This window comes from Glycine soja, chromosome 19 (genome assembly GCF_004193775.1).
Source record: "Glycine soja cultivar W05 chromosome 19, ASM419377v2, whole genome shotgun sequence".
Lineage (NCBI taxonomy): Eukaryota > Viridiplantae > Streptophyta > Magnoliopsida > Fabales > Fabaceae > Glycine > Glycine soja.
The window spans coordinates 47,150,369-47,177,132 of record NC_041020.1 but is presented as its reverse complement, the minus strand read 5'-3'; the positions used below and the strand labels follow the sequence as shown (position 1 = coordinate 47,177,132).

Here is a 26,764-nt window from a genome sequence, read left to right as displayed (position 1 = left end):
AGTATAATGTTATAGGACACTGAGTCGCACATATTTAAGTTTAGAATGTCGCATCATGCTATGGTATTGGCATGGGACCAATATCTGTTTCAGACGTATTAATAAAGTAGTAGCATTAACAACTTTAGCTAGGTCATGAAGGATTCATGCACGAGCATGCCCAATTGCCCCGAGTCTCTGTAACAAACTCCAATTCTAAAGAGAGATTCGTTGTCGTTGAGCCAAAAATTTGCAACTTGCCCATATAAAATCCATTTATTCTGTTTTTATTCTCTAAATCTGGTGGCTTTTTAATTGTGAAAATAGCGTTGGGCTTTTCGGGCTCATCACATTTTCACTATTCAATGCAGATCATGTTGTTGTGCTGCCCAACGTTCATTCTCTGCAAAAGGACTAAAAAGATGCTCATCGGTCAACGTCATTTAGCATTTCAGGTTTGCATAGTAAACTCAATTTTGTAATACATTCGGTACATGTTTGATTTACACTTAAAAAGTTTAAATTATTATAGATGCATTTTAATATCATCCAACAGATAAAAATAAAAATCTTGATCTTTTTATAAAATACTTTTGTCTCAAATATTTATTTTCTTGCTTTCCAAATATTCTCATAGTTACCTTTAAAAATGTATTTGTATATTAAAGTTTTGTTTGGAAACTCAATTTTAAACAAATAACATTTAACACTCGTACTAGTATCTATAAAGTTTGGACCCATCATGATAATATATTATGCGAATATGACTGGGCGTGCTCCTCTTTCAAATAGTTGTGATCTTCTTGATTTGAAAAACGGTAGCTAATTACTCACAAGACTGTAATTTTTCTGGGCTTAGCTTTAAGCACGTCTCGTGTGAAGTTAAGTGATTTTAATAATATTTTTATCTCTTAAAAAAAAAAACTTCTTCTATTAATTACTCTTCGATTGCTCGCTTTTCTCTGTAATCTTTAGTGTTTTCTTTTTCGTTGAAAGTAAAATATCTTTTAGCGGAAAGCCACAACACTAATTCCTTAAAACGTATAAATTAGTGAAATGAGTTTTATCATACACATTAATAATTGAATACTGTATTAGATTAAGTGTATATCTATATATAGATAGATATTAATGTGAATTACATTAACAAAAATCATTTTGCTTAGAAAAAATAATAAGAGTGACGATGCTAATAAATCGAGTCTAATTTTGATAGTGTAAAGTTTTTTTTTACGCAAAAGTGTGAAGATTTTCTTATTGTAATGTAAACTGATTAAAACTTACCTACATATGATTTTTAAAATGATTATTATAAATGATAATTGACAATGTTCAATCATTTGACAATTCATTATTGGATAACAGAATAAAAAAACTTACACTTATATTTCAATTAAATTCTAATAAATAAGAATATCTAAATCCTCTTTATTCGTATGTTGGCAACAAACGATGTTTCTTATGCCCTAATTTGTCAGAAAGATTGAAACCTTGTATCGCACTATCCAGTAACCTCACCACCATAAGCCTTTTTAATTTAATTAATTGTTTCTTTTGTTTAAAGCGTTGTGCATTATGGTTCTGAATTGAATCTAAGAATTTTAATATCAATGATTAAAGGCTGAACTAATATTAGAGATATTGCAATAATGAAACTCTGGTAATAAAGCAATCCAGAACAAATTTTTTATCATTGATTATCATGTGCAAGCGCGAATAATTTCATCCTCAGTTTGTTTATCTTAAACTAGTATATTTCATATACACACTTTGAAACTCATCTAAATGATTAAAGAAAAAATCGCATGCCATTATTGCTCAGTCGCACACCTAATGTAACAACTTGGGGAAGGTTCATATGAACACAAAACTTGTCCCTCCAAAGTAGTTTTCCTCCACTATAATTGTTGCTAGGCTTGAAATGATTTTGTCGAGCACAAAACTTTATTCTAGTCTTACACATGATTGAAGATGTCAAAGGCAAATAAGGAACAATAAACCTGCCAATAAAGGCGATAAGCATTAAGCACCCTACTTAATGTGAAGTTCAACACCATTGAGTCATTGACAAAGTGGTAGGTCCATTCTATTGTGTGATGGTTAGTTCACTAAATTGGTTACATCTTTTTTGGAGTTTCAATTCGCTGTATACTAAGAAGTTTTTTTAATTTACTTCATTTCTCTAATTTCTAACTTTTTTTTTCAGTCTAGGCTAGAGTGGGGAAGGCTGTAAACTAATTGTGTGGCTATATTGTTTTGATTGCTCATAAAATGGATCATATCATCATACATCAGTAGTAAATGGCGCTCATAGAGTCATACTTTATTAATTTGCAACACAAGGACTCTCTACGGGCCTGTCATGCTACTGTGAGAAGTGTTTTTACATGCACGCAATATGCTATGTTTGCTTACACATTTGATCAGCTATGGCACTCATTCCAAGACACCGCGTTTTAAACAAAAAATTATTCCTTTCAACTGGAACGTCTATTTGCAGCCTACGGAAAACCAAACAAATTATTATATATGAAACGGAAATAAACTTTTTAAAAATGTTTTTAATCTTTTTAAATTAGTATTGTTATTATATAGTGTTCTTAGAAATAAAATATAACAGAAAACAATTCATTAATTAAACTTCTCTCAAAGACTTGATTTGCTAACAATCAATTATTCAATGCCATCCTGAAAAAGATATTTTCCAACAAATCTCCTCCTTACCCTGATTATTATGGAATCACAATTTGACTTATTTCAAAGGTTCAACTTTAGGCTTATACTTGTTAAGAAAAATGGATTGAACTAAAGGAGTTCAATTCCTATGATTCTTAAAAAAGTCTAATTGAAAACTTAAGTTTTACTTGTTAAAAAATGTTTAAACTCGACTTGTTTAACTCATTTTATAATTTTATTATGTTTATGAATTTTTTCCTTATATTATCTTTTAACTTTATTTAGTATTTAATAAATATTTTAGTATTAGATGATAATCTACATATTAAAATATGTGTTCAACATGTAAAATTGAAGATTGATTTTAATACTCTTAATAAAATTTTACATACTTTCATAATGAATATATAAATAATAAAGGATAAAAACTGCATCATCAATTTAAATAATCACAAACTATTGTTGTCAAACTTTTAAAGTTTGAGTTTAACTTATTTAATTAATCTTAAATTTATATTTATTTATTTAATTAAACAAACAATATCGAACTCGAATAATTTAGAAATAGATCAACTCGTCCATATCTCTACTTCTGACCCTGTCCATAAAAAGGAAATTCCTTCAACAAAAAATCAATTTCAACTATATATAATCATGTCTGCCTTTTCAATTCAACAATATTGCTGAATCTGGTTCCAGACAGAATGTACCAAAAGCACCAATACGCATACCCCATTAATTTCCCATTCCCATAGTCCATGCCAAAGAGATGGATACATGGGTGTCGGTACTAACACGAATACCATTGGCAGCTTAAGTAAAATAAGTTCCATATAAGTACTTCTTTGAAAACTATAGGTAACTGATGAACAATATACAAAGCATGCTTCCACAAAAACCAAATTATTAAAAAATAAAATATTAGAGCCTGTGACTAATTGCAACCGAAAGCTTAGTTGGTATTCACATACTGTTTTATGCTTGGCTTATATGAGGCTGAGTCAATGTATGTACTATGTACACAACGATCGGTTGCACCTTTGATATAGCCTAATCTGTGATATATCAGCTCTCCCCAATCTCTGTCACTAGCTAGCTTTAATATTCAGAATATAATTGAACCGTCCAATGTCCTTTGTTGTCAAAATTAAGTTAGAATAACAGCACCGGACGTCCCTACATATATTCATTCCTTGTATATTATGTTCTTATTTTTTTTTCATTCTAGACAACAAATATCCTTTACGAAAAGTAGTTTTGTTAAGAGTTTTATAGTATCATCATGGTCAACTCCAAATTATCGATTAGATTAAACTGAAACAAGCTTAGTACATGATTATTAATTTATTATACTCTTAATCTAAATTGCTAGAAGAATGTAATATTTGTTGATAATTAGTTTTAAATGTCTATTTTTTCTTTTATTAAAAAAATGAAAATAGTAGTAAAAAAATAGATTAGGTGCTGCTATAACATATGATTGAGATCCTAAAAGGGAGAGAAATTCATCACAAACTGCTTTGAGGTACTTCCCAGTTCCCACAAATATTTTACCCGTGGGAGTTAAGGTTCTTTCAGGTGAGACTCGTGAACAAAAATTATTCGAATATATGTGGATTTGTTTTACTTTTCCACGTGTTTGATGATCTGGACGATTAGATTTGCTACAAAGTTTGTAACCAAAATCTTTGTCTGAACGGATCCATGAATTTCCACCTCATATGGTAAAACCGGTTTAATGGGTAATTAATCATTAGGACTTGAACGCTTTAGCAACACTGTGTGGCTTAAATTGCACGTAAAAGTAAAAACCAAAGGGAAGGGGCCACATGATGAAGTAGGCGAAAGTGAACTTACATTTAGAAACACCCAACGGATATTCCTTCCTTGGACAAAGATAATGCCTATCTATAACAATTTCAAAGCATCGATTTGAATCATCAATGTCAATTGGTCTTGGCCGTTCGTGTGGGATTCATCACCTCCACTTCGAACAAGAGGACAAAAGAGCACGAACTCATCAAAGTAGAACTTGCCATTGACTTAATTCAGCTTCTTCCCAACATTGATTCTTCCTTAATTACCTCTTTTGTTGTACTCCCTAACCTCAACCCCACAAGCAAAGATATTGATTTGATCCAATTACTCATGCCTATACCCCACAATGATATACATTTGGTAGGCATTAGGCAGGTGGCAATGTTTGTACTTTGTAGACCAATAGATTGACCCTAGCCAATTGTATTGTTAGATTTATGCCCGCATATATTGTCTTGCTATACGTGTGAAGTTATGAATGTGTTAAAAGAAAAGAAAACATTCAATAAGGATTGAAAACGGCAACATAATACAAAAATATATAATAGATAAAAATAGTATAAAAAAACGCATAATTTAATGTATTTTAACATCTCTATTAGCCTACATATTAAAAAAAATACTCCAATAAAAATATTTACTATCCCAAATAAAAATTAGGCTAAGTTGCATTTTTTTGTCCCCTTTAATTCATAGTCTGCAATTTCAGACCCCTTTTTTTTATTGTAATCACTAAAATTTTAAAAATTCACAATTTTATTCAAATCTTCAATTTAGCTCATGATACTTAATCATAATTGTCTTACTTTTGCATTAGTGTCACCAAAGGGCATATACTTTGTTAATTAAAATGTGTGCATCAATTTTAAAAATGAAAAGACATATAATTAGAATGTGTTGTGTTGAAAATGTGCACCTATTTCTTGAACAGTATTTTTGCTAGCTTCTTTGTAAATAAATGAATTTAGTGGAAAGATTAATTACAACCATGTATTTTTTTCCCTTCTTTCTCATCACACGCAATTACCATATTTATAACACCAAAATAAAAACATTTATTACACTTTCACTCTTCTTTTTCTTTTTTCCCTTTTTATCTCTCTTATTTATTTTTTCTCAAAGGACTATTTGTCTGTCAAGACTCTTGACATATACTTTACTGTTTGCGATTCCATTGAAATGTATTGAACCAGATCCACAAGGAAGCAATCATGCTCATGAACATAACGAGGAGAGCTGTAAAATGTACGCCTCAAAAAATTGGAAATTTTATTTTATTTGTGGCTAGTGTTGAATCATTTCCGGGCAACTTGTCGCATAATTTCACTGAGCGCTTATTATGCTCTGAACAATAACATGCTATCTTGGCAGTTCCCATATTATAGTAATCTGCCTGCTGGTCGCGTGTTATATTAACGTTGTAACTATTTGAAGGCCTTTCAATCCCATATCCATAACAAGCCATCAATGGATCTTCAAAAACGGTATATCAGAACAAAGAGAAACAAACTAATGAAAAGTTATATTGTGCATCAAATTTATTTTACTTTTACCAAAAAGAGAGAGATAGGAAGAGGAAAAAAAGAAAATAGTGAGATAAAATAGGTGGTACGATGAGAAATAGAGAGAGAAAATGAATTATAAAATATGTTAAAAATTTGTTGAGTAAATAATGTCTTCAAGCTAATTAATCCATGCTTTCAAATGTAACAGTTGCGTATCCAATTTTTATTACTTTTTTGGTCAACAATCAACATCGAATATTTATATTTTAATTGAATTATTTTGCATTTAAAAAAAAACAATCAACCTCTAGACATATATAGATGGCATTGAGGTGGTACTTAATGTTATATTTGACATGAATATCAAACTCTCGAGTTAACTCGTTAACTCTTATGAGTTTATAAGTACACTTGTCTTCTATGAGTTGACTCTTCTATAAATTCTAAGTAAATTTGGTAGACTCTCGAGTTTATTATCGAATCAACGAGTTAACAAGTTAAAAAAATTATACCAAAATATAAGTCATTTTTTAATTATTTTTTGTATGTTTAGCATTCAACATACATTCATTTAGTGTGTTATTTTCAAATGCAAAATTCTCACCTTTAATAATATAAAATCCTTGTTATCTAATAACATCAAACTCTCGATGAGAATAATCTAACACTACTATAACGTCTGCAAGTTATTATTTATTAGTGATATATTATTACTAGACTTGGTTATTTAAATATTCTAAATTTTATTATTTATTATTTTGTTTTATTATATTGTTGAAATGTTTAATTAATATGTTATTTATAGATATTTTGTTATTATTTTTATATGAAGTAAACTCTTACAAGTCTACAAGTTGAACCCATGAGTCGAGTTTATGGAACTCTCATGAATTTATATAAATTCTTGAGTTTGATAACCTTGTCTATGGATGCTCACCACATGCAATTCCGGTCTCCTCTTAATTACCGTGAATCCCTTTATTAAAAGCTCCTTAAAGGTGCCAATATCAATGTCATTGTGAGAACATAATGCAAGTTCTTTGGCAGCACACCTGCTAAGGGAATAAATTATTAGGTAATTTAGGTTATACAGTTATTGTTAATTTATGCATAACATACAATCAGATATTATTATTATTATTATTATTATTATTATTATTATTATTATTATTATTATTATTATTATTATTATTATTATTTAAATTAAAATTTTGAATACATTATAAAAAAATGGTTAAAATCATGAATAGGTAATAATTTTAGACCACCTAATTATTTTTCCAACAAAGAATTGGTGTTGTGTATATAGATTAATTTTTCCACCATATAGATGCAATGCTAGTGTAGTTGTAATATTCCAATCGAATCATATTAAAATAAAAGGGATCTAAAGATAATACAAATGTGAGATTATATAGGTAATTTAAAGGAATTAATTGGTATTAACTGTACCAACAAGATGCATCTATTTTTTTCGATAGTCAATCACTTAAGAGTTTCATAGATAAGAGTGCTTGATTTGGAGTAGTTATGGAATGGATAACCTTTTAAAAAAATTTCCAGAAACATAAATGAAGATAAAACATGTTAAAAAATCTTGAATTGGTCTGTAGAAATAATCTTGAGAATAGTTGAACTATGTCAGAATTGATTGTAAAGGTCTTATAAGGTTATATATCAAAGATTTTGACCAATGAATGGATTTTAATCTATAAGGATCTTAAATGAAATACTATCATATGAAATGTTAGAGTGTGAGAATAACCGAAAAATGGACAACCATAAAGGTTACAACAATAGTATCAACCGAATTATTAAAAAAAAATATCATTATTATATTATAAAATTTTAATTGCTTTAATGTGAGAGAATTATCTCACCTTATTCTTCCAACAACCACTTATTTATACATGACATTTAACTTATGTACTCTGATTATTCGTTGCAAGAGTAAAAACAACCTTTACGACAAGTAACATTCGGACTGTAATTGCTTTTCACAAATGCGAACTGATATCCTAACGACGAAACCCCTACTTTCAGTGTTTTCGTCCCTTGCTAATATTTTCATATTTCCTTACAAATCAATTTTAGCAATTTGGTTCCTTCATAATTAAATTGGTCTCATTTAATCTTTCTACTAACCAATCCTTAGCGGAGATGATGGAATGGGAATAGTAGAAGAGTATCATACACAAACACTCTATTATTTTAAACATTCCATAAAAAAATGATTCATTTGTAATTAAATTGGTCTCATTTTTCATTATTTTTCTCTTCGTATCACGTAAAAATTCTATCATATTTATATTTTTTTTACTGTCTTTCTAAGTGTTGCAGAGACTTTTGGGTCTCCATTAAACTTTTTCCATGATAGAATACTTACATATCATTAAGTAGTAAGCATTTTATTTTATCACCAAAAACTCTTTAAGGTGGCCAAATGGTCTCAAAAACTACTAAAGTGATGGAACTTTTTCAAATCAAGCAAACCAAGGAAATAATTGAGATTGCTTGGAAAAAGTAACCTGGAACAATTTAATAAGCAAAGCTTGCTACAATGGCCAACAAAGAAAACTTGCAACTTGATGATTTCCCCTTTTCATTTTCATGAATGTCTTGAATAAAAAAACCTTAACAATTGTGGTGATGTTAATTAATTGCATAAATACCGACTTAGGTAATGCATCCTCGAAGACCCCAGCCATTGCACTATGAAATTATTGTACCCATGTGTTTCACTCTGCCATTCTAACTGTCAGCAATGCGTGGTTCTTGGGTCTAATCTTCACTTTGCAAGCAATGGGATTTAATTATGCAGGTGATTAATTTTAGGTATCGGATATTGGTGATACTGTAGGGGAAAGAGGGTGTAAGCAGGGTACAAAAAATAGAGTAGAATGTTGACTGAGATATGTAAAAAATAAAAGTAAAATATTGTCTGTAAAAACCCACATAAGATTCTAACAACATTTCAGCATCCATCTCCTTTTCATTAAGGTATTAAGGTCTAGTTTATCCATTACAGAGATTCTTAGATAGATAACACGCAGCAAGCATTCTCATTACAAACTCAATACAAAGAAGAATGAGACAACAACAAGATGGCAAATGATCAGCAGAATAAATCAAGCAAACTACAACTAAATCGACCATCTGATAGTGTTAGCTTTTCTGCTTTTGTTACTGCATCAAGAGGGAGAGGAATAAAGCTTCTAGATGGCCCATAGAAATGAGGGAAGCTATTTGAACCATCCACAATTTCATACACCAAACCATCACCAAGCTGAGGGATACCAGTATCACAGAAAGAGAAAATATTACTATTAACAAGAAAATAAGTGAGACTCTATATACTCACAATCTACATCAGAGCTTAACACTGACGCAAGTACAAAATTTGAGCCTGCATTTCGGCCGCTTTATCTTGGAGTAATTGGTTGCTTGGAAGTTCCAAGTTTCAACTTTCACGGGCTTGCTCGGCAGTTATTAATGTCAAATATAACTTGAAAAGCCTTAATTCAATTGTACATTTGATTTTATTTCATTGAATAAATGAAAGTAATGTATAGTGTGTTTCGATGGAAAAATTTAAAGTTTTGAGAAATTTTAAATTTTAAGAATTTCAAATACTTCAATTCAAATTCTTTTATTTTTAAAATTTTGTGTTTAGATAAAAAAAATTAAAATTATGAGAATGAAAAAAAAAGAGAAAATATGATTTTGTGTACTAGTTATACGTGTTCCTTTCTATGCTTATACCTGATCGATATTTTAAGAGTTTATCTTTTAGAAGGAAATTGAAATTTCAGATTTTAAGTTGTTTAAAATTCTGTTTTAAAATTCCAAAATTTTAAATTCTTCATAAAAAACATTCAAATAATGAATTTTAAATTACAAAAATTCAAATTTTCCTTAGTTAAAATTTTCTATCCAAACGCAATCTTAATCTTAAGACAGACATGTTATTATGTTAAGTTGATTTTACAAACAGCATTAATTTTCCTAGAATGACAATCAAACCCAAAGCCATTGAAAAGTATAGAAAACTTCGTGCAAACCTTTTTAGCATCAATTCGAAGCAGGTAGAGTTCCTCCTTGCAGTTCAAGAAAAAGTTCTCCAATGTTGACCGAACCTGCAATAATATCAACATCATAACTCGTCTTTCAACAAAAAAATCGGACATTGTAGAAATTCGCAACCTCGATGAAGCATACGAAATCCGTAAACCACCAAATCAATTAGAACTATTAATATAAGTTCGCATCAGATATAAGACAAAAGCATGAAAAATGAACCTGGTCGAGCTTGCTGAGATGGATGAAACCAGAAGACTTGTCAAGGTCCCCACCCAAACTGGACCCATTGCTCTGTAACTCCTCCCACTCATTCGTCGTACTGATTCTGTACACCAATTCACTCATCTTCAACCAACACAAAATCAATGTTCTTTCCCAAATCGGTAACTGTCAACGTCGTTTCGTTACTCATGCTTGTCCAACTGGGCCGGGCCCGTTTTCAATTGGGCTGGGCTTCCTCTTAATCTACTTTATCGGCAGACCAAACCTTAATTAAAATTATTAATTACCAAAAAGTAAGTAAATAAAAAAAATAAAATTTGTCTGGGTTGAAACTTGAAACTTGAAAAGCGGCGTTTGCTCCGACCGAGTGCTTCAGAGGAGAAGTAATGACTGCGATCGCGGGAACGCACGTTTTTGGTGTTGTGAGTTTTCAGCTCAAACAAGCTGAAATGCCTTTTGCATGTTCTTGCTTAATCCGCAAGCGTATTGGAGATTCTCCTCAGCGCAATGTGGCTCTAAGACGCAGAGTAAATGGAACAATTCTTCCCCAAATCAGAGCCCAGAATCTTCCAGGTACAAATGCATTATGCATGTGTTCTCTATGACTCTAATGTTACTTAATTTGTTGTTTGCTATTTGTTTTTCTTTCCCAGATTATGTTCCAAAATCCGAGTTTTACAAAGTAGAAGCGATTCTCAGGTTACAAGCTAAAACCCTCTTCTTTTTTTGTGGCTCGGGGAGGTTCTTGCTATGTAATTAGTTGAAATGAGTTTTTCTAGCTTGATGTATATATATTCGGCGTTTTTATGTTGTTGAATTCTTGTGGAACAGGCCATGGCGAGTTCCCCAGGTTTCTGCGGTACGACATTACCTTTTGACTGATATTTTTTGGGGTTTAATTTATATATACCGTGGGGTATCTACAGCAAAATATAGTATTGTTATTTTCACTGTATTGAATGCACTGCCACAACATCCCTTCACTTTGATACTTGTGTTTTCTTGAAGTGGAGCTAAGCAGTAGATTTCTAGCAGTTGGTAATTCGTGCAAATTAAGAGGTGCTTGTTAGTTGTTGTTATTACTACTAATAATTTTGTTCTGAAAGAAGTGAAAATACTGCATTGATTTCTCACTGACTGTCTATGGAAAGGGGCATCTTCTTTGGAAAGAGAGTTGTGGCTTTTTGTTAATTGAGTGCTTGTTTGGATAACTGTTCTAAAGGTATTTTTTGATTTTGGATAATGAATTGAATGCTCCTGGAGAAGAATACTCTTTGTATATTTTATTTTGAGCATTTAGAAAAGTTGCAACTGTTAGCCAAACATGCTATGAGTTGGTAAGTTGCTTTTGTCCTAATTGACAGTGTTAGAGAAAAGCAACTACCTTCTCCACTCTTGAATAATTTTGGCTTGGCTGGCTAATGTAGCTCGTAGACTTTTTGTCTTGTGCCATTAGATTTACCAAGTTTATGCTGATACTAAATTTTAGTTTTCTTGATTCGAAGGCTTTGTTGAAAATGGGAATTCGTGGTGTCACTGTATCTGATGTCAGGGGCTTTGGTGCTCAGGGTGGTTCAAAAGAGAGGCAGGGAGGTAAGTCATAGCTGACTACAAGTACTTGAAAACTGAATATATGTCCTTCCATAAAGAAGACTCCTAAATTGAGCTATTATTTAAAGTGATAGTGTGCATTCACCCTTAATTTAATTTAAAATGCATTGCAATCTTAACCCACTAAAATTTTAGGGCAAATACTAAATACACCCTTGTTTACCTCACAAACAAACTCACTTTAAAGTAGTTTTTTTTTTCTTCTATTGTCTTCATTCCATTTTTTTTTTCATTCTGAAACTAATCGTTAGTAATTAGTTTTCATCCATACCTGTGTGGCCAACCAACTTTAGCTGTGTTTTAAGTTCGTAACTCATTTTAATCACCTGTAGTGCAAGAGATACATTTTTTCCTTTGGCTTTGAGTTCTATACTTGCTTTTATGCATATAGGTCTTTTAGTAATGTCACATGCTCACTTTCACTTACACCCTTGTCTTTAACTAATCGTGTATTCCTCACAGGCTCCGAATTTTCAGAAGACAATTTTGTTGCCAAAGTTAAAATGGAAGTAGTGGTGAGAAAGGACCAGGTAAGGTAGAATGTAGACATTTGGCAGTAACATCACTGCTTCATACACTCTAATTGACTTTGTAGAATGTACTTTTCTTATTAGTGCAATAAAGCAAGGTGGGGAATGAGAGATTCCTCAGTTACTGCCTATATGCTTTGAATCTCTAGTAACCATTTTCTCTGAAAAAATCAACAAATTATTACTATTTAAATGATTAATATTATTGGTAATGAATATGATAATGTCCATAACCACCATTGTATCAGCTGCTCCATAGTTTTCATGGGTTCTAAAATCTAAATCCGTTCCATATGGATTTAAATCTTCTCAAGTTTCATCACCAGAACAATCAGGCACAGAAAAGCACAAACTTTTTTTAATGGATATGATAATTCCATTACCATCAGGTCTGCTTTGTCTCTCTCATAATTTCTTATTGCAGTGACAGGACTGGTCATTGTTTCAAGTTTCTGGATATTAAAAAGATTAAAGAAAAACAGAATATTGTCTTGTAACAGCAAAGAACATGATTGGAGAAGTTGCAATAAGCACTTTCAATGTTATTCTGAATTTTTTTCACATCAATAACTTTTGGACCAACGAAAGTGTTCATTTCCCTTATATTGCCACACATGTCTATAGGTTGAGGCAGTTATTGACAAAATTATTGAGGAGGCAAGAACTGGGGAGATTGGTGATGGCAAAATTTTCTGTAAGGCCTAAACCTACTTTATCTGGTGTTGAACTGTACATTGTGAGCTATTTGAAGCTTTCTTTATTTTGTATGTGTTTGTATCATTATGTTATGTGCTAATCTAGGGATATTTATGTGGCCATTTTAGTCAGTTAGGCTGACTCGTACAAAACTACAGATATCACTCTTCTTGGTGTCCAGGGCAAACAGCTTATCCTGTTTAAATGTAGAAGCTCAATAGCTATTCCATTTTCAACACTGATTTGTTTTTTCTTCTTGCAACTGGGCAGGAATAAAAATGTTTATCAACTGAAAGAAGAAGTAAAAAAACTAAAATGAATTATGCAGTCTGAGATAATAACAATTTATGAATCCTGTTTTCAAGCTGAAAATCTTTGTTTTTCTGTTTATTGTAAATATCCTTCTCAGTTCTCACGGTTTAAAAACACAACCGAATGTGTAATACAGTCTGGGAGTCTTTAATCTAGAAAATGGACATTTTGACATTATTATATTCACGTGTAGCGCCCATGCCTGTTCGCCGAACTCTTCAGAATCCTTAATATATTGGATTGCCTAGAAACTTGCAAGAGTGATCTTATGATTCAAGAACTATTAGATTGTTCATGCTTACTCTTGCCGAAAGATTTTGAGGCAATATGAATTAAACTCCAATTTCTAAAGTCAACAAGTAAATGTAATGGCCTCAATTTGGAGTCACATCTCTAATAGAACTTTGATTTTGCAGTGATCCCCATCTCAGATGTTATAAGAATTCGGACAGGTAACCGTTTTCTTCCTGGAGTTGTCAAACTAACAAAAAATATAATTTTCTGTTGTCAGCATTTCCACTCAGGTTTTGAGTATGAATTTTCCAGGTGAACGTGGGGAGCAGGCAGCTAGGATGACTGGGGGCCGAAGTGACATGTTATCTGCTGTATGACTGGTTGGAATGAAAGATAAGCATTTGTCATCTGCTTCTCTTACCCTTGTGGAATATTGAATTTACTATGCTGTATGCTTTATATGTCTTGCACTTAATTGTGGGAAGATGTATATGACAGACAGTATTGGAAGGGCACTGTAGTTATGTGGTGAAGAAAACTGAGAGAAAATAATAAACAAATGCTGAGTTGCTTCATATGCCATATGACACCAAGATGTGCAATAAAGTTAATGACATAATTTAGATATAGTGCCATAAGTGTGAGCGTAATTTCTCTAATTAAAATTTATATTTAATCTCAGTTGTTGTTATGTTAATATTTGTGACAAAAATCAATGAAATGCCACTTTCGATTGAAGAATGATATCAATGTCTATGATATTGCATTTAAATTTTTTCAAAGTAATTTGATACTATGTCAATTACATATTAATTTTTTAATCATCAGAATACTAATTTATTTAATTGGCTCAGTTGTTGATAGACAATTAATTGTTTACTTTTAAATACATCCTTTAACTCTTGTTTTAACTTCTTTTGTTTTTATGGGAAAATACCATGGAACTCATCGTCTATACAAGTACTATTTGATAACCTTATGAGTTGACCTTATTATTGTTAACTTTGATAAACACAACTTATTAATATAATCGTGGCTAAAATGGTGATAACTATATATATTATTTTTATTTATACATTTAATAATAGAATAATATATTGATAAAAAATAATATATATATATATATATATATATATATATACATATATTTATAATTATGTATTAAATAATATAAACATATTAAAGTTTAAAGAAATAGACATAATATTTACAAGTTGAATTTAATTAGAAAATATTAACAATGTAAAGAAACTTTACATTCATCTCATTATTCATTTTTCGTGTACTATAATATTCACATAAAAAAGACAAAAATATAGCATAATATTAAAATATTGTCTAATCCTTTTGGCTAATTATGTGTGCGTCATTTAAAATATTTTCTAACTTTCCTAAATCAGAATAAAATTTTGAAATATTTACATATCTAAGCCCATGAGATTCTTTAAAATAATTTATAATTAATAGTATGGAATGAGATTCTTTAAAATAATTTATTATTAATAATATGGAATGATAATGCATAAAAATTAAATTCTTATAAGTTTATCATGTTAAAAGTTATACTAAGTCAAAATATAGCATAATATTTAAAAATGTTCTCTAATCTTTTTGACTAATTATGTTTATCATTTAACTCATTTTCATAATATGTCAATTTTATTCGGTAACTTTCTTAAATTGTGACAAATTTTTGACAAATATACACATCTTTTCCTAAAAATGATTATCATTATTCTTATTAATCAGTCCAAGGTGACAAATTTTTGACAAATATACACATCTTTTCCTTAAAATTATTATCATTATTCTTATTAATCAGTCCAAGGAAAATAAATAAAGTTTGATTATGAATTATTTTCATTAATAATTAAACTCAGATAATACTTAAATAATTCAATCTTAAATTAATAATTTATATTATTATCATTGGAACTTCTAAATAATAATAAAATTTAAATATATTTTACTGTACATGTTTTAACATAATACTATTATATTATGTAAAAATATTATTCGTTAAATGAAACGGAATTATGATAAAAGAAAAAAAGAATTTAATTTCCACATCGACGCAATATAATTTGTTGTTTAGAATATTAAAAATCCCTGTGAATAGAGTTATAAGAAGAAGAAGAAAAAAAAATAGGGGCCACCCAAAATTGAACAAGAAGTCCTGAGAAGGCATCTAGAACAAAGCTCTGAATCTGATTTTGAAAACTGGAACGCGTAAAATGAACGGTACCCCTCCCTCATAAATAAAATCTACTACTAAACGCTCTTCTCTTCTGCAATCAATTTGCAAACCAAACACAACACAAGGAGAAGAACCAGATCTCTCTTTCTCAAATCACCAAGGCAAGTCCCTTCTCTTCTCATTTGAATTTTGAAATGCTCACCTTCCATTTTGTTTCTCCGTCCCCGATCTGAGTTTTAATCTACGATTTGGCCTCGATCTGCGTCCCGTGTCTTCAGATCACGATTTCAATCTTCGTTCTCTTTTTCCAATTTGAATTTTCAGCGATAAAATTAGGGTAATTTAAATGTGGCGATGATGTTTTAACGTTTGTTCCAGAATAGTTGAAAATGGGGCTGTCTTTCACGAAGCTGTTCAGCCGGCTCTTTGCGAAGAAGGAGATGCGTATTCTTATGGTGGGTCTCGACGCCGCCGGTAAGACCACCATTCTCTACAAACTCAAGCTAGGAGAGATCGTCACAACCATTCCCACCATTGGTATGTTTCGTCTCCTTTTTTTTCTTCCCATTCCTTTCCATCAATTAAATCCAATGTCATTGTAAATTATGCACTCAACAATATATGTGATCAAAAAATAAAATGAAAAAGAATGTGGTTTTTGTTAATCTGTAACTTTTGTTTTATAGGGTTTAATGTTGAAACTGTGGAATACAAGAACATCAGCTTCACTGTCTGGGATGTTGGTGGCCAGGACAAGGTATTTCTTTTTCCCTTCCCTTTCTCTATCTATACTCATGTCAGATTCTGAATGTTTTCATTGATTTTTTTTATAACATTATTATCATTCGCTGTAATTGCTTACATTTTATGTGTTATTTGAGAGAGAAATGTAGTTCTAATTTCTTACACTAGTAATGTTGGGTTGGTTGGTGGTGAATAATATTAACTTGGTGCTATCATACATACACTCTCCTTTACAAGACATATGATTCAAACTGCATATTTTGTTTGGGGTTGCATTTCATTTATTTTGTAATTTGTAATTATGGGTTTTTTTTTCCTTTCCAAATAGTGCTGTTTATACATTCTGTGAGTACTTTTATCAATTTCAATTTTGATCCAGCTAGTTAAAATTGTGAAAGATTTGGGATTTAGTCTTTACACGGAAAGCACATAAAAATTAAACCATTAACTAAATTGGCATTTTCTACTCTCTTTTTTAATGTATGTTGCTTGGATCCAATACTGTAGCAAGGTCTGGCTATGGTCCTGAACATCTAGTTACCATTATATAGGTTGACTTCTATATATGGCTTAAATTGTCTAATGTTTGGCCTTTTGCTATCTTTTTTTATCTCAGAATTATTTAGAATTAAATTTTTGAGATACAGTAGTGAACACCGAATGTTTTCTAACTTTTTCCTATTAGATCCGTCCTCTGTGGAGACACTACTTCCAAAATACCCAAGGGCTTATCTTTGTGGTTGATAGCAATGACCGGGATCGTGTGGTTGAAGCTAGGGATGAGCTGCACAGGATGTTGAATGAGGTAGTAAACGATTCAATATGAGAAATTGGCTTAGTTTAGTTTAGAGGACCCGTTTTCCTAGCTTAATTTTGTTATTTCTCTTGTATGGCTGCCTATAATTTTTGTCAGGATGAGTTGAGAGATGCTGTGCTTCTAGTTTTTGCAAACAAGCAAGATCTTCCAAATGCTATGAATGCTGCTGAAATAACTGATAAGCTTGGTCTTCATTCTCTTCGTCAGCGTCACTGGTAATATAAAATATTGTTGTCTGCAGTTTACTTGTCTCCTTGCTCCTTCCGTTACCCATTGTCATCTACATGTTCTTCACGTGCAGGTATATCCAGAGCACATGTGCCACATCTGGTGAAGGGCTTTATGAAGGGCTTGACTGGCTCTCAAACAACATTGCAAACAAGGTTAATACAGATTTTCTTTTTTTTTTTCAGGGACTCAGCAATTTTAAATACAGATTGAAAGATTTCAGTTGAATGCATTAACTAAATTGTTTTCTTTTTGATGATTTGTGATTGCAGGCATAGTGATTATCGGTCATGGGTTGCATCAAAGTTCATTTGAGTTTAGCGGTTGTGACTTCCAATGTTTGATGTGCTTACCCTGTTTAGAATCTTATTTTCTCTAGCATGTATTATTTGTCTTCGATAAAGAACAGATTGTCTACTACCTAATATCAAAATAATTTGCATTTTTTCTCCGTGTATAACCAAAAGGCATTTGTCTTACCCATCGATTTGTGAAGTCAATTTATCATTGAAATTTTTACATTTATTCATAAATATTAAACATAAAATTAACCTTTGTTTTCTAAAGCCTACCAATTTTGTTCATTCTCAATTAGCCTTTGTTTTCTAAAGCCTACCAATTTGAATTCCTCTATTGATGATAAACCCAACAATGCCAAGAAGGACAAACTTCAATGCACAAACTATGGAGGGGAGTTACTTGGTGCACCCAGCATTGGTGCATCCAACACGTAGGATGAAATGACAAAAATGTCCTTCACCTTAATGATATAAATAAAGCTAGTGTCCGTATGGCCTTCTTCTTCCTCCTATCCCTGTACCTACGATCACCACCACCGCATACGCATCCTTCTTCTTCCTGTTCCTACGGCCACCTATGGTCCATTCATCTTCTTCTTCCTCTTCCTATGGCCTTCTTCTTTCGCTTCTTGTTCGTCTTCCTCTTCCTACGCCGCTTTTTCTTTCTGTCACCGTTCGTGTTTATGGTTGTTCCTAGCGGTTCTTCTTCTTCGTCTGCTTCCCGTGCCGTTGTGATTCTTCTTCTTCGTCTCCAACAAAAAAAAATGGCATTTTTATGGAAAAATCCCATACGGATCATCAATCTATATGGTTCATACGGATTGTCAATCCGTATGAACCATAAGGATCGGCAATCCGTATGAATCAGGTTGGCAATCCGTATGAACCATACGGATTGCTTATCCGTATGAGTTTTTTTTTTGTTTTTCTTGTTGAATAAATTTTTTTTTTTGAAATTTTTTATTTTTCAATTATTATTTAAATTGTTTCGTAGTGTCATGTTGTTTTGTAATGTTAGTGAAATTTTATAATTTTTTCTGATATATATGTTAAGTATTGATTTTATTTACAAAAAATATATTAGTTATTACTAAGATTAAATTAGATTACTAAAATTAAGATTAGATTGGTGAAACAATTAATTTTCAATATTGTTATATTATATTTGTTTAACTTTTTTAAAAAATGAAACAAATATTTAAAAGATATTAAATTTGTTACTTATGAAAATATTGAAATCATAATTAAAAATGATTTAAATTTTTAGTTAGAATAAATATTTAAATGAAAATTTGTAATAATTAAAATTTGTTATAAAAGTATTGAAACATAATTTTTAATTGTACAATAAATCTGTTAGTTATAAAAATTATGAAACCAAAATTTAAAATTTAAAATATGATAAGATTTTTAGTTTAAGATAATGATTGAAATCAAATTTAAAAATACATTTGATTTAGTAGTTATAAAAAATATTGAAACTAAAATTTAAAATTTAAAATATGATAAGATTGTTAGTTTAAGATAATGATTGAAATCAAATTTAAAAATATATTAAATTTGTTAGTTATAAGAAATATGGAAACAAAAATTTAAAATATGATAAAATTATTAGTTTAAGATAATGATTGAAAGTAAATTTAAAAATATATTTGATTTTGTAGTTATAAAAAATATTGAAACTAAAATTTAAAATTAAAAATATGATAAGATTGTTAGTTTAAGATAATGATTGAAATCAAATTTAAAAATATGATATTTAATTGAATGATGTATTTAGATGTTTTTTATAGCAATTGATAATTAAATAAATTTGATATTTTGTTACATCTGTTAATACTTATTAAACTTATCATTTTTATTTATAATTTATATATGTAAACAAATTAATTATTATATAAAAAATAATCATCACAAAATTTATTATGTAAATTTACATATACATTAAATATAAATTAAAAATTTTAGTGTTATATATAACTATTTATTTATAACATAATGTGTCTTTTAACTCAATTGATTTAAGTGTTCTATTAATAATGCAGGTTACACAAGTTTGATCCCTATTTGTACCATTAATTTTAAATTAAATCATAAATTATATTTTTGAGAAAAAAAATCTTATGGGCCACGTACGGATTGACAATCCGTATGGACATACGAATTGCTGATCCGTATGTGCATACCACTTTTTTTGCTTACCTCTCCTTTTCCGACGATGAAAACCAACCACAAATCACCGTATACTCCTACTTAACAAGTTCACACACATCATTGAAGACGAAATACGCTTCCAAACCGTCCTTAATGAAAAGGACTTACACTAAGTTACGGACAATTTGCAATAAAAATGACACGGCAGAAATGAAAAAAAGCAGCTGCTATTTATAAATGAAAATATCATAAGAGTATTTTCTGTATTTTAAAAAGTTGCTGGATGCCCCAAGCAACTCCCACTATGGATTATCTAGCCACACTATTGATAGGTGCTACAATATACACGGGTATCCTCCTAGTTATCCTAAAAACAAAGGCAAATCTTCCTGACACAATGTCAAACAAGTCTTATTGCTCCTCCTTCACATTTTAGTGATCAATGTTTCCATTTTTCATTAATCGAACCGTCGAGTTCAGTGTTGCATCAATGTTTCCATTTTTCATTTTTCTTTTTTGAAAAAAAAAATTGAGTTGAAAGTCCTCGTGGCTGCATTTATCATTTAGATGTTATCAATTACATGGTATGCCATCAGTATACATAACATGGTGATGCATTTATATTAAAAGAATTCTTTGTTATCAAATGGATATTAATCGAATTTACATATAATCAAATATAAAGAGGATGTACCAGTCCAGAGATAGAATGCATAATTAACCTTCTCATTTCAATCGACATTTTATGAGCTTACCATTTGGATTTCGATGAATAATTTTAGCTCGTCTTGTCTTGCCATTACAATTTACAAGTGACGAATCAAATGGCTCATGGAGGGGATGCAAATACTAGATTTTTTCACACAACGGTAAATTGGAAGAGAAGAACAAACTGCATCAAAGGCATACAAGTGGAAGGTGAAAAAGGAAATTCATGGCTTCTTTCAACAACAAAATTTTGAGGAAGGAAACATGGAGGTTCAATTGGAGGGAATAAAGCTTAGTTCTATTGATGAGGAAGACAATGATTTGCTCACTACTATGTTTTCAAAGGAGGATATTAAAGCCGCCATTGGGATTGCGATGTTGTTAGAGCTATTTATGAACTCCATGCAAATGGTAGATTGCCTAGAGGAACAAATGCGTCATTCATGACTCTTATTCCGAAAAGAAATAATCCACAAGGCTTAGAAGAATATAGGCCAATATCCCTCATTGGATGCTTGTACAAGAATATTGCTAAGCTTTTGGCTAAAAGATTAAGCAAAATCTTGGACAAAGTGGTGGATCATAGGCAATCAGCTTTCTTAAGGGGGAGGAACATATTGGATGGACTACTGATAGCAAATAAAGTTATTGATGGGGCTAAAGCAAAAAAAAAATTGTGCTTCATTTTTAAGGCCGACTTATGATTTTGTGAGATGGGAATTTTTGTTCTACATGCTTCAATGATTGGGATTTTTTGTGCTAAATGAATCGATTGGATTTGAGGTTGCTTGCAATCGTCTACTACCTCAATTCTAGTTAATGGAAGTCCAACATAGGAATTTGTAGCAACAAAGGGGCTTAGACAAGGTGATATGCTTGCACCACTTCTCTTCTTGGTGGTAGCAAAGGGCTTGAGCGGTTTGATATGAGAACCTGAACAGAAGGAGCTATTTTTTGGTGCAGAGGTGGGAAGTGGTAAGTTGAAGATATCAATTCTCCAATTTGCGGATGACACCATTTTTTTCCTTAAGGAATGTACGAGAGATGCAATCAAACTGAAGGTGATTCTTAGATGCTTTGACTTAGTTGCCAGGTTAAAAGTGAACTTTTACAAGAGTAGATTGGCGGGTGTTAATGTTGATCAAAGGGAGATTCATAGGTGTGCAACCATCCTCAACTATGCAACTATGAATTTACCTTTGTTTACTTGGGTATTCCTGTGGGAGTGGATGCAAGAAAGCTAGTAACATGGAAACCAATCATTGACATGATGAAGAGGAAGTTAGCACCATGGCGTAGAAGACATTTGTCTTTCGGAGGAAGGATTTGTCTCATCAAATCAGTATTGTCATCTTTATCCTTGTATTTCTTTTCTTTTTTAAAAGTACCTTCAAAAGTTATTGTTATCCTTAATAGAATTTAAAAAGAATTTTTGTGGATGGTCAAAGGTGAGGAAGGGAAAGTTTCTGGGATCAAATGGGGAGTGGTGTGTTCACCTATTAAAAAAGGGGGTCTAGGGATAAAAAAAATAGAGGTCTTCAATAAATAAAGTTTTGGTAGGGAAATAGATGTGGAGCTTTTTGAATGAAAGGGAATGCTTGTGGAAAAAAGATCTTGATAGAAAAATATTACATTTTTTATCATGACTTATTTGTGAGGGATAGTTGTAACACTTCAAGTTTTGAGTACTAAGAATATACTATAAGAAAAATCTTTATTAGGATTCTTTTATTATATTTTCTAAAAATGTTATTTGTATATTATTGGTTTTGACCTAAAGATATATTTATATTGTGATAATGTAAGATTGAATTAAGTTTATGACATCTAAAATGATATTTAGATTTATCTTAGATCTAATACGATGAACTTCTTATGTGAAAATATATTGAAGTAATTCTCATCTTACAAGTCAATTTTATAAGAATTAGTTAGAATCGAATAAAAAATAATATAAAAATAAATAACATCTATAATCCATGTTCTAAAATAATTATTTGAAAATTTAATCTTTATCAAAGTTTTCCCTACCCTACATAGATATATCATAAAATTAACAAATTGAATAGACAATATGTCAAGCAATCCATCCTTCAGAGCTAACCAACGATTCCAAAAATGAACACACGATGATATTAGTCTTATACTACTTTTATTTTGGAATAAATGTAAATATTATATTAACAATTGTAAGCATAATAACGTAATATGCACCGATCCAGCAATATAAAGTGAATTAATATTATATTATTATTGATTTGAAAGTGTCGTTTTCTTGCAACAATAAAGTTTTTTGGTAATAATTAAGTCTGGAAAAGAAAACTTAACCACTTTTGAAGGTGTTAGGAAGGAAACTACTACGAAGGAGACATCTGTTGAACAAAATGCAAGTTAATATCTAAAGAGGAAAAAAAATAAAAACACATTATTATCTTTTATGTCTTCTCTATTTTTTATTTTCACCCATATCCAAACAATCCTAAAGAATGTATAAAAGTTACATTTATATATACCTCATATGATATTAAAGAAAATAAATTATACATGTCTATTTTATTTATGTATAGAATTATAAGATTTTAAAAAATTATATATGTCTCTCCTAAAATTTAAGAAAATTACATATATATTTTTTATTTTTAAAACTTACATAGGTCTCCTAAATATTGTTTAAGTATTTAAAGTAATAAATCATATTTATTGACAATTTTAATTAATAAAAGACTAATATCACTTCAGTAACATATTTAAATTTTATAAATATAAAAAATAAATAAATTCTTTTAAAGTGATAAATTTTAAACATTTTTATATTTATAAGAATAAAAAATATATTTTAATCTTTTAAATTAAAATTATCAATGCATATGATTTTTTATTATCAAATATTTAGATAATATTTCTAAAAAAGACAGTGTAATTTCTTTAAATATCATAAAATACGTGAAAATTAAAAAAAATGTATAATTTTCTAAGGAAAACATACTTAATTTACTCTATATATGATCACTCAAATTATCCGCGTCTAATCGGAAAGTTATTTCAAGCATACCTTGATTCGGGAAATTGACAGGCTTATTATTTCTTCTGCCGTTCATGCTAACATAATATCCTCAAGAAAAAAAAATTAAAGAACTAATTCCGAAGACTGGGGGAGACACATGATGGTATCAAGAGATTTGCACGCTTTATGTTATTCACTAAAATAAAAGGAGTAAAAGCTTTTTATCTAGCTTCTTGCTCAAATAAACCCTTGCTTCAATATGGAGGACAAATGGAACTTGATGTCGTTTGACCAGTGGTTCATTTTACTACTTTTACTAGGAAGAACCAATTAAAGTCGGAAATTCCTCAAAACAAATCGCATTGTTTCCTCGAGCAATCTATCATTCCACATTGAGCGATCAATATATATCCTAAATTTTACGGGAAACAGACAAGAAACCCTTTACACCATAAAAAGGACATCATTTCCCTTAATCATTAAGCATTGCCTTAAAAGTTAAAAGTATTTTTACAATGGCAAAGTCCAACCAAAGGAAATTAAGGAGACAACAGAAATATACATAAATTAAACACATATACTTGTAGACCAAGACCAGATACAGACTCTTATGAACAGACCCACCAAAGATTAAGAATATTCCAAAAGAGCAAAATTAAAGAAAACAAATATACATAAAAGCTGGAGAGGTCCAATTTCTAAAGCAAGCCACGACTGCTCCCAATAACTACACCAAAAAGTAAGAAAGAAAGAAACCTCCCTTGTTTTGACCGCAAAGTCTTCCACCTACTCCTCCTCGTTTTCTACCTTCTCTTTTCACAATTCTTTTTTTATATATATATTTTTTTTCACTTCCTTGTTTTTTTAAGCTGCTGAGGGCGCAGTGACATATTGAACATGACCAACCTCTGACAGAGCCTGCACGAATGGTTCAATATTGTCAACACCATCCGGTGCTGGAGCTTCACTTGCACTCATCAATGGCTTGTAGTCAAGCGAAGCATCATTGTAGATATCCCACCATTTTTTCACCAGCATCTTTATGTCCTCCCTCTGCATGTTCTCTTCCTTCCCCGTATATCTCCACGGTTTCGACCCCTACAAACATTTAACAACAAAAACCATTTTAATTTCTACGTACGTGCAGCAACATTATTAAAACAAACTAAAAGGACAAAATACTTATTTTGAAAACTATATTAAAAAAAGTCATAAACAGTAACATAGTTTTACGTACTTCAATAAAACAAATATTTTCTTTTAATTTTTTAAAAAATTTCTTAAAAACACGGACTAGAATTTGTTTAAACTAATTAATGAGTTCGGGAAATTAGCCCCATACCGCTGCGCAATAGTGAACAACCTTGACTTGGTCTAATTTAACATTTTCTGGGTGGCGCCAGAGCATGGCAAGGACAAGATTGTAATTTAAAGGGATTGGCTTGTAAATATCCTTGAAGTACATGTTCAAGAAATCTTGTTCTGCGAACGAAGTGGGAGTGGTGACTTGCACTGTTTTTAATAGGTCATGGTAGGTGGCGATGCTGGGCTCGAACACGAACATGCCGGCGTTGAAGTAAAGAGAAGGTGGCTGGCCCAATTCGGTGGGCCACTGCACCTTCTCCGGGCATTGCTGGCAGTACCCCACCTTGTACTGAGGGGTGTGACTCCATGTCTTCTCGCAGAAACAATCCATCACAGCGTAAAAGTAACCACCAGGTAGGTCAAATAGGTGGTCTATGTTCTCATATACCTGAATGTCTCCGTCCAAGTATATCATCTTGGTGTATTCCACAAACTGCATCCATAATCCAATTTCCAATTAATTATTTTCACAATTTACTATAGTATAGCATTTTTTTTCCAACAATTCTCACACCTTACTCAATCAAGAAATCAATTCAATATAATATAACATAATATATTAACACCTAAATACGTACTAATCTAAAATCAAACCCTAAATTATGATAAGAGCAAGGGTATTTTCGTCAAGAAAAACGAAAGGAATATAAATAGAAGTGAGATAAAGAGTACTAAAATTTAAGAAGACAGGGTGCAGAAATTGAGGAGGCCACGTCATGTGTATCCTGAGGCTTCCACGCGTAAGAAACCGACCGAGTAGAGAATCTAAGTGTAACAAAAACAAAAAACAAAAAACACAGGCATATAGGCGTACCTCCCATATACGGAGCTTGGAGTAGTTAATGACGTAATAAGCCATGGCGAACTGGGTTTGGTTTTCGGGCGGGTAAACGGGTTCGATCTCGCGGACGATGCAGCCCTGAGACTCCAGGATCTTACGGTGGTCCTCCGGCACATCTGGGAGGACCGCCACCACCAATGGGTACGCGGTTTTCACCTTTCGCAACCCTTTGGCAAGACCAACGACCCCTTTCACGTAGTCACCGTTTCCGGCGAGGAATGTCACGTAGGCACGCCTTGGAAGGGTTGCGGGTTTCGTGAACGCAACGGTGGGGACAAGTTCAGGAGCCATATAATATACGTTCGTAATGAAAGTAGTGAAAAAAGTGTTGGTGAGTGAGCCTAAAAGAGAGTGAGAGAGTAATGCAGAAGTTTTGTTTTGTTGGTGGAGAGTGGGAGGGGGTGGGTGTGTGTATAAATGAGGTGGGGATGGTGTGATTTGACGAATTTGTGGTTACATTTGATCATGCAAGTTAGGAGATCGTAAACTGTATGTTTGCCACGTGTCCAAATTAAATGATCCAACGGGGAGGAATCATCATGGGAAGGTTCTGGAAAAGGGTGACCGCGGGAACCGTAGTAGTATCTGGTAGAAGAGACTAGAATAGGGTCCATGGCAATATCTAAGTCATGGTTCACATGCCACGCAGTCACGGTCACCGAGTGTCAGCATCAAGTTTTGTGGTCTCGCCACTTGGACCCACTTTAGGTGCACCTGGCTGGACTCTCAAACAACTCTTGAACT

General features: G+C 31.5%; 4 protein-coding genes across 5 annotated transcripts; 2 read left to right on the top strand and 2 right to left on the bottom strand.

Moving 5' to 3' along the window:
• Window positions 1–8,936: 8,936 nt before the first annotated feature.
• Window positions 8,937–10,435, bottom strand: LOC114398250. Its single transcript, XM_028360429.1, has 3 exons — window positions 10,278–10,435; window positions 10,040–10,114; window positions 8,937–9,264 (listed from the first exon to the last, which is right to left on the bottom strand). The coding sequence occupies exons 1-3, from the start codon at window positions 10,401–10,403 to the stop codon at window positions 9,094–9,096; spliced, it is 372 nt and encodes a 123-aa protein (XP_028216230.1). The 5' UTR covers window positions 10,404–10,435; the 3' UTR covers window positions 8,937–9,093.
• Window positions 10,436–10,582: 147 nt separating this feature from the next.
• On the top strand, window positions 10,583–14,344 carry LOC114398249 (nitrogen regulatory protein P-II homolog). The gene is made up of 8 exons (XM_028360428.1): window positions 10,583–10,853; window positions 10,934–10,979; window positions 11,112–11,139; window positions 11,786–11,873; window positions 12,354–12,421; window positions 13,046–13,115; window positions 13,846–13,881; window positions 13,976–14,344. Exons 1-8 carry the CDS (start codon window positions 10,667–10,669, stop codon window positions 14,038–14,040), a joined length of 588 nt encoding a protein of 195 aa, XP_028216229.1. The 5' UTR covers window positions 10,583–10,666; the 3' UTR covers window positions 14,041–14,344.
• Window positions 14,345–15,806: 1,462 nt separating this feature from the next.
• Window positions 15,807–18,136, top strand: LOC114400862 (ADP-ribosylation factor-like). Of its 2 annotated transcripts, none has more exons than XM_028363513.1 (7): window positions 15,807–16,021; window positions 16,244–16,397; window positions 16,547–16,617; window positions 17,290–17,409; window positions 17,518–17,636; window positions 17,723–17,804; window positions 17,922–18,136. In XM_028363513.1, the coding sequence occupies exons 2-7, from the start codon at window positions 16,250–16,252 to the stop codon at window positions 17,925–17,927; spliced, it is 546 nt and encodes a 181-aa protein (XP_028219314.1). In that variant the 5' UTR covers window positions 15,807–16,021; window positions 16,244–16,249; the 3' UTR covers window positions 17,928–18,136. The 2 variants fall into 2 exon arrangements, with proteins under 2 accessions (XP_028219314.1, XP_028219313.1); XM_028363512.1 differs by having other exon boundaries at window positions 16,239–16,397.
• Window positions 18,137–24,257: 6,121 nt separating this feature from the next.
• Window positions 24,258–26,424, bottom strand: LOC114399193 (galactinol synthase 1-like). The gene is made up of 3 exons (XM_028361325.1): window positions 25,994–26,424; window positions 25,157–25,612; window positions 24,258–24,912 (listed from the first exon to the last, which is right to left on the bottom strand). The coding sequence occupies exons 1-3, from the start codon at window positions 26,309–26,311 to the stop codon at window positions 24,679–24,681; spliced, it is 1,008 nt and encodes a 335-aa protein (XP_028217126.1). The 5' UTR covers window positions 26,312–26,424; the 3' UTR covers window positions 24,258–24,678.
• Window positions 26,425–26,764: the final 340 nt, after the last annotated feature.

What these genes read in the sequence shown, in the direction of transcription:
- LOC114398249 (XM_028360428.1), top strand. Translation starts at nt 10,667, where the DNA reads ATGACTGCGATCGCGGGAACGCACGTTTTTGGTGTTGTGAGTTTTCAG. An exon ending in TAGTGGTGAGAAAGGACCAG is followed by an intron (nt 12,422 to 13,045) that starts GTAAGGTAGAAT and finishes ACATGTCTATAG; the next exon opens with GTTGAGGCAGTTATTGACAA. An exon ending in TGGTGATGGCAAAATTTTCT is followed by an intron (nt 13,116 to 13,845) that starts GTAAGGCCTAAA and finishes TTGATTTTGCAG; the next exon opens with TGATCCCCATCTCAGATGTT.
- LOC114400862 (XM_028363513.1), top strand. Translation starts at nt 16,250, where the DNA reads ATGGGGCTGTCTTTCACGAAGCTGTTCAGCCGGCTCTTTGCGAAGAAG. An exon ending in CACAACCATTCCCACCATTG is followed by an intron (nt 16,398 to 16,546) that starts GTATGTTTCGTC and finishes TTTGTTTTATAG; the next exon opens with GGTTTAATGTTGAAACTGTG. An exon ending in TCTCTTCGTCAGCGTCACTG is followed by an intron (nt 17,637 to 17,722) that starts GTAATATAAAAT and finishes CTTCACGTGCAG; the next exon opens with GTATATCCAGAGCACATGTG.
- LOC114398250 (XM_028360429.1), bottom strand. Translation starts at nt 10,403, where the DNA reads ATGAGTGAATTGGTGTACAGAATCAGTACGACGAATGAGTGGGAGGAG. An exon ending in ATCTCAGCAAGCTCGACCAG is followed by an intron (nt 10,115 to 10,277) that starts GTTCATTTTTCA and finishes ATATTATTGCAG; the next exon opens with GTTCGGTCAACATTGGAGAA. An exon ending in TTCGAATTGATGCTAAAAAG is followed by an intron (nt 9,265 to 10,039) that starts GTTTGCACGAAG and finishes GGTATCCCTCAG; the next exon opens with CTTGGTGATGGTTTGGTGTA.
- LOC114399193 (XM_028361325.1), bottom strand. Translation starts at nt 26,311, where the DNA reads ATGGCTCCTGAACTTGTCCCCACCGTTGCGTTCACGAAACCCGCAACC. An exon ending in CCAAGCTCCGTATATGGGAG is followed by an intron (nt 25,613 to 25,993) that starts GTACGCCTATAT and finishes TTATGGATGCAG; the next exon opens with TTTGTGGAATACACCAAGAT. An exon ending in TTGTTCACTATTGCGCAGCG is followed by an intron (nt 24,913 to 25,156) that starts GTATGGGGCTAA and finishes AAATGTTTGTAG; the next exon opens with GGGTCGAAACCGTGGAGATA.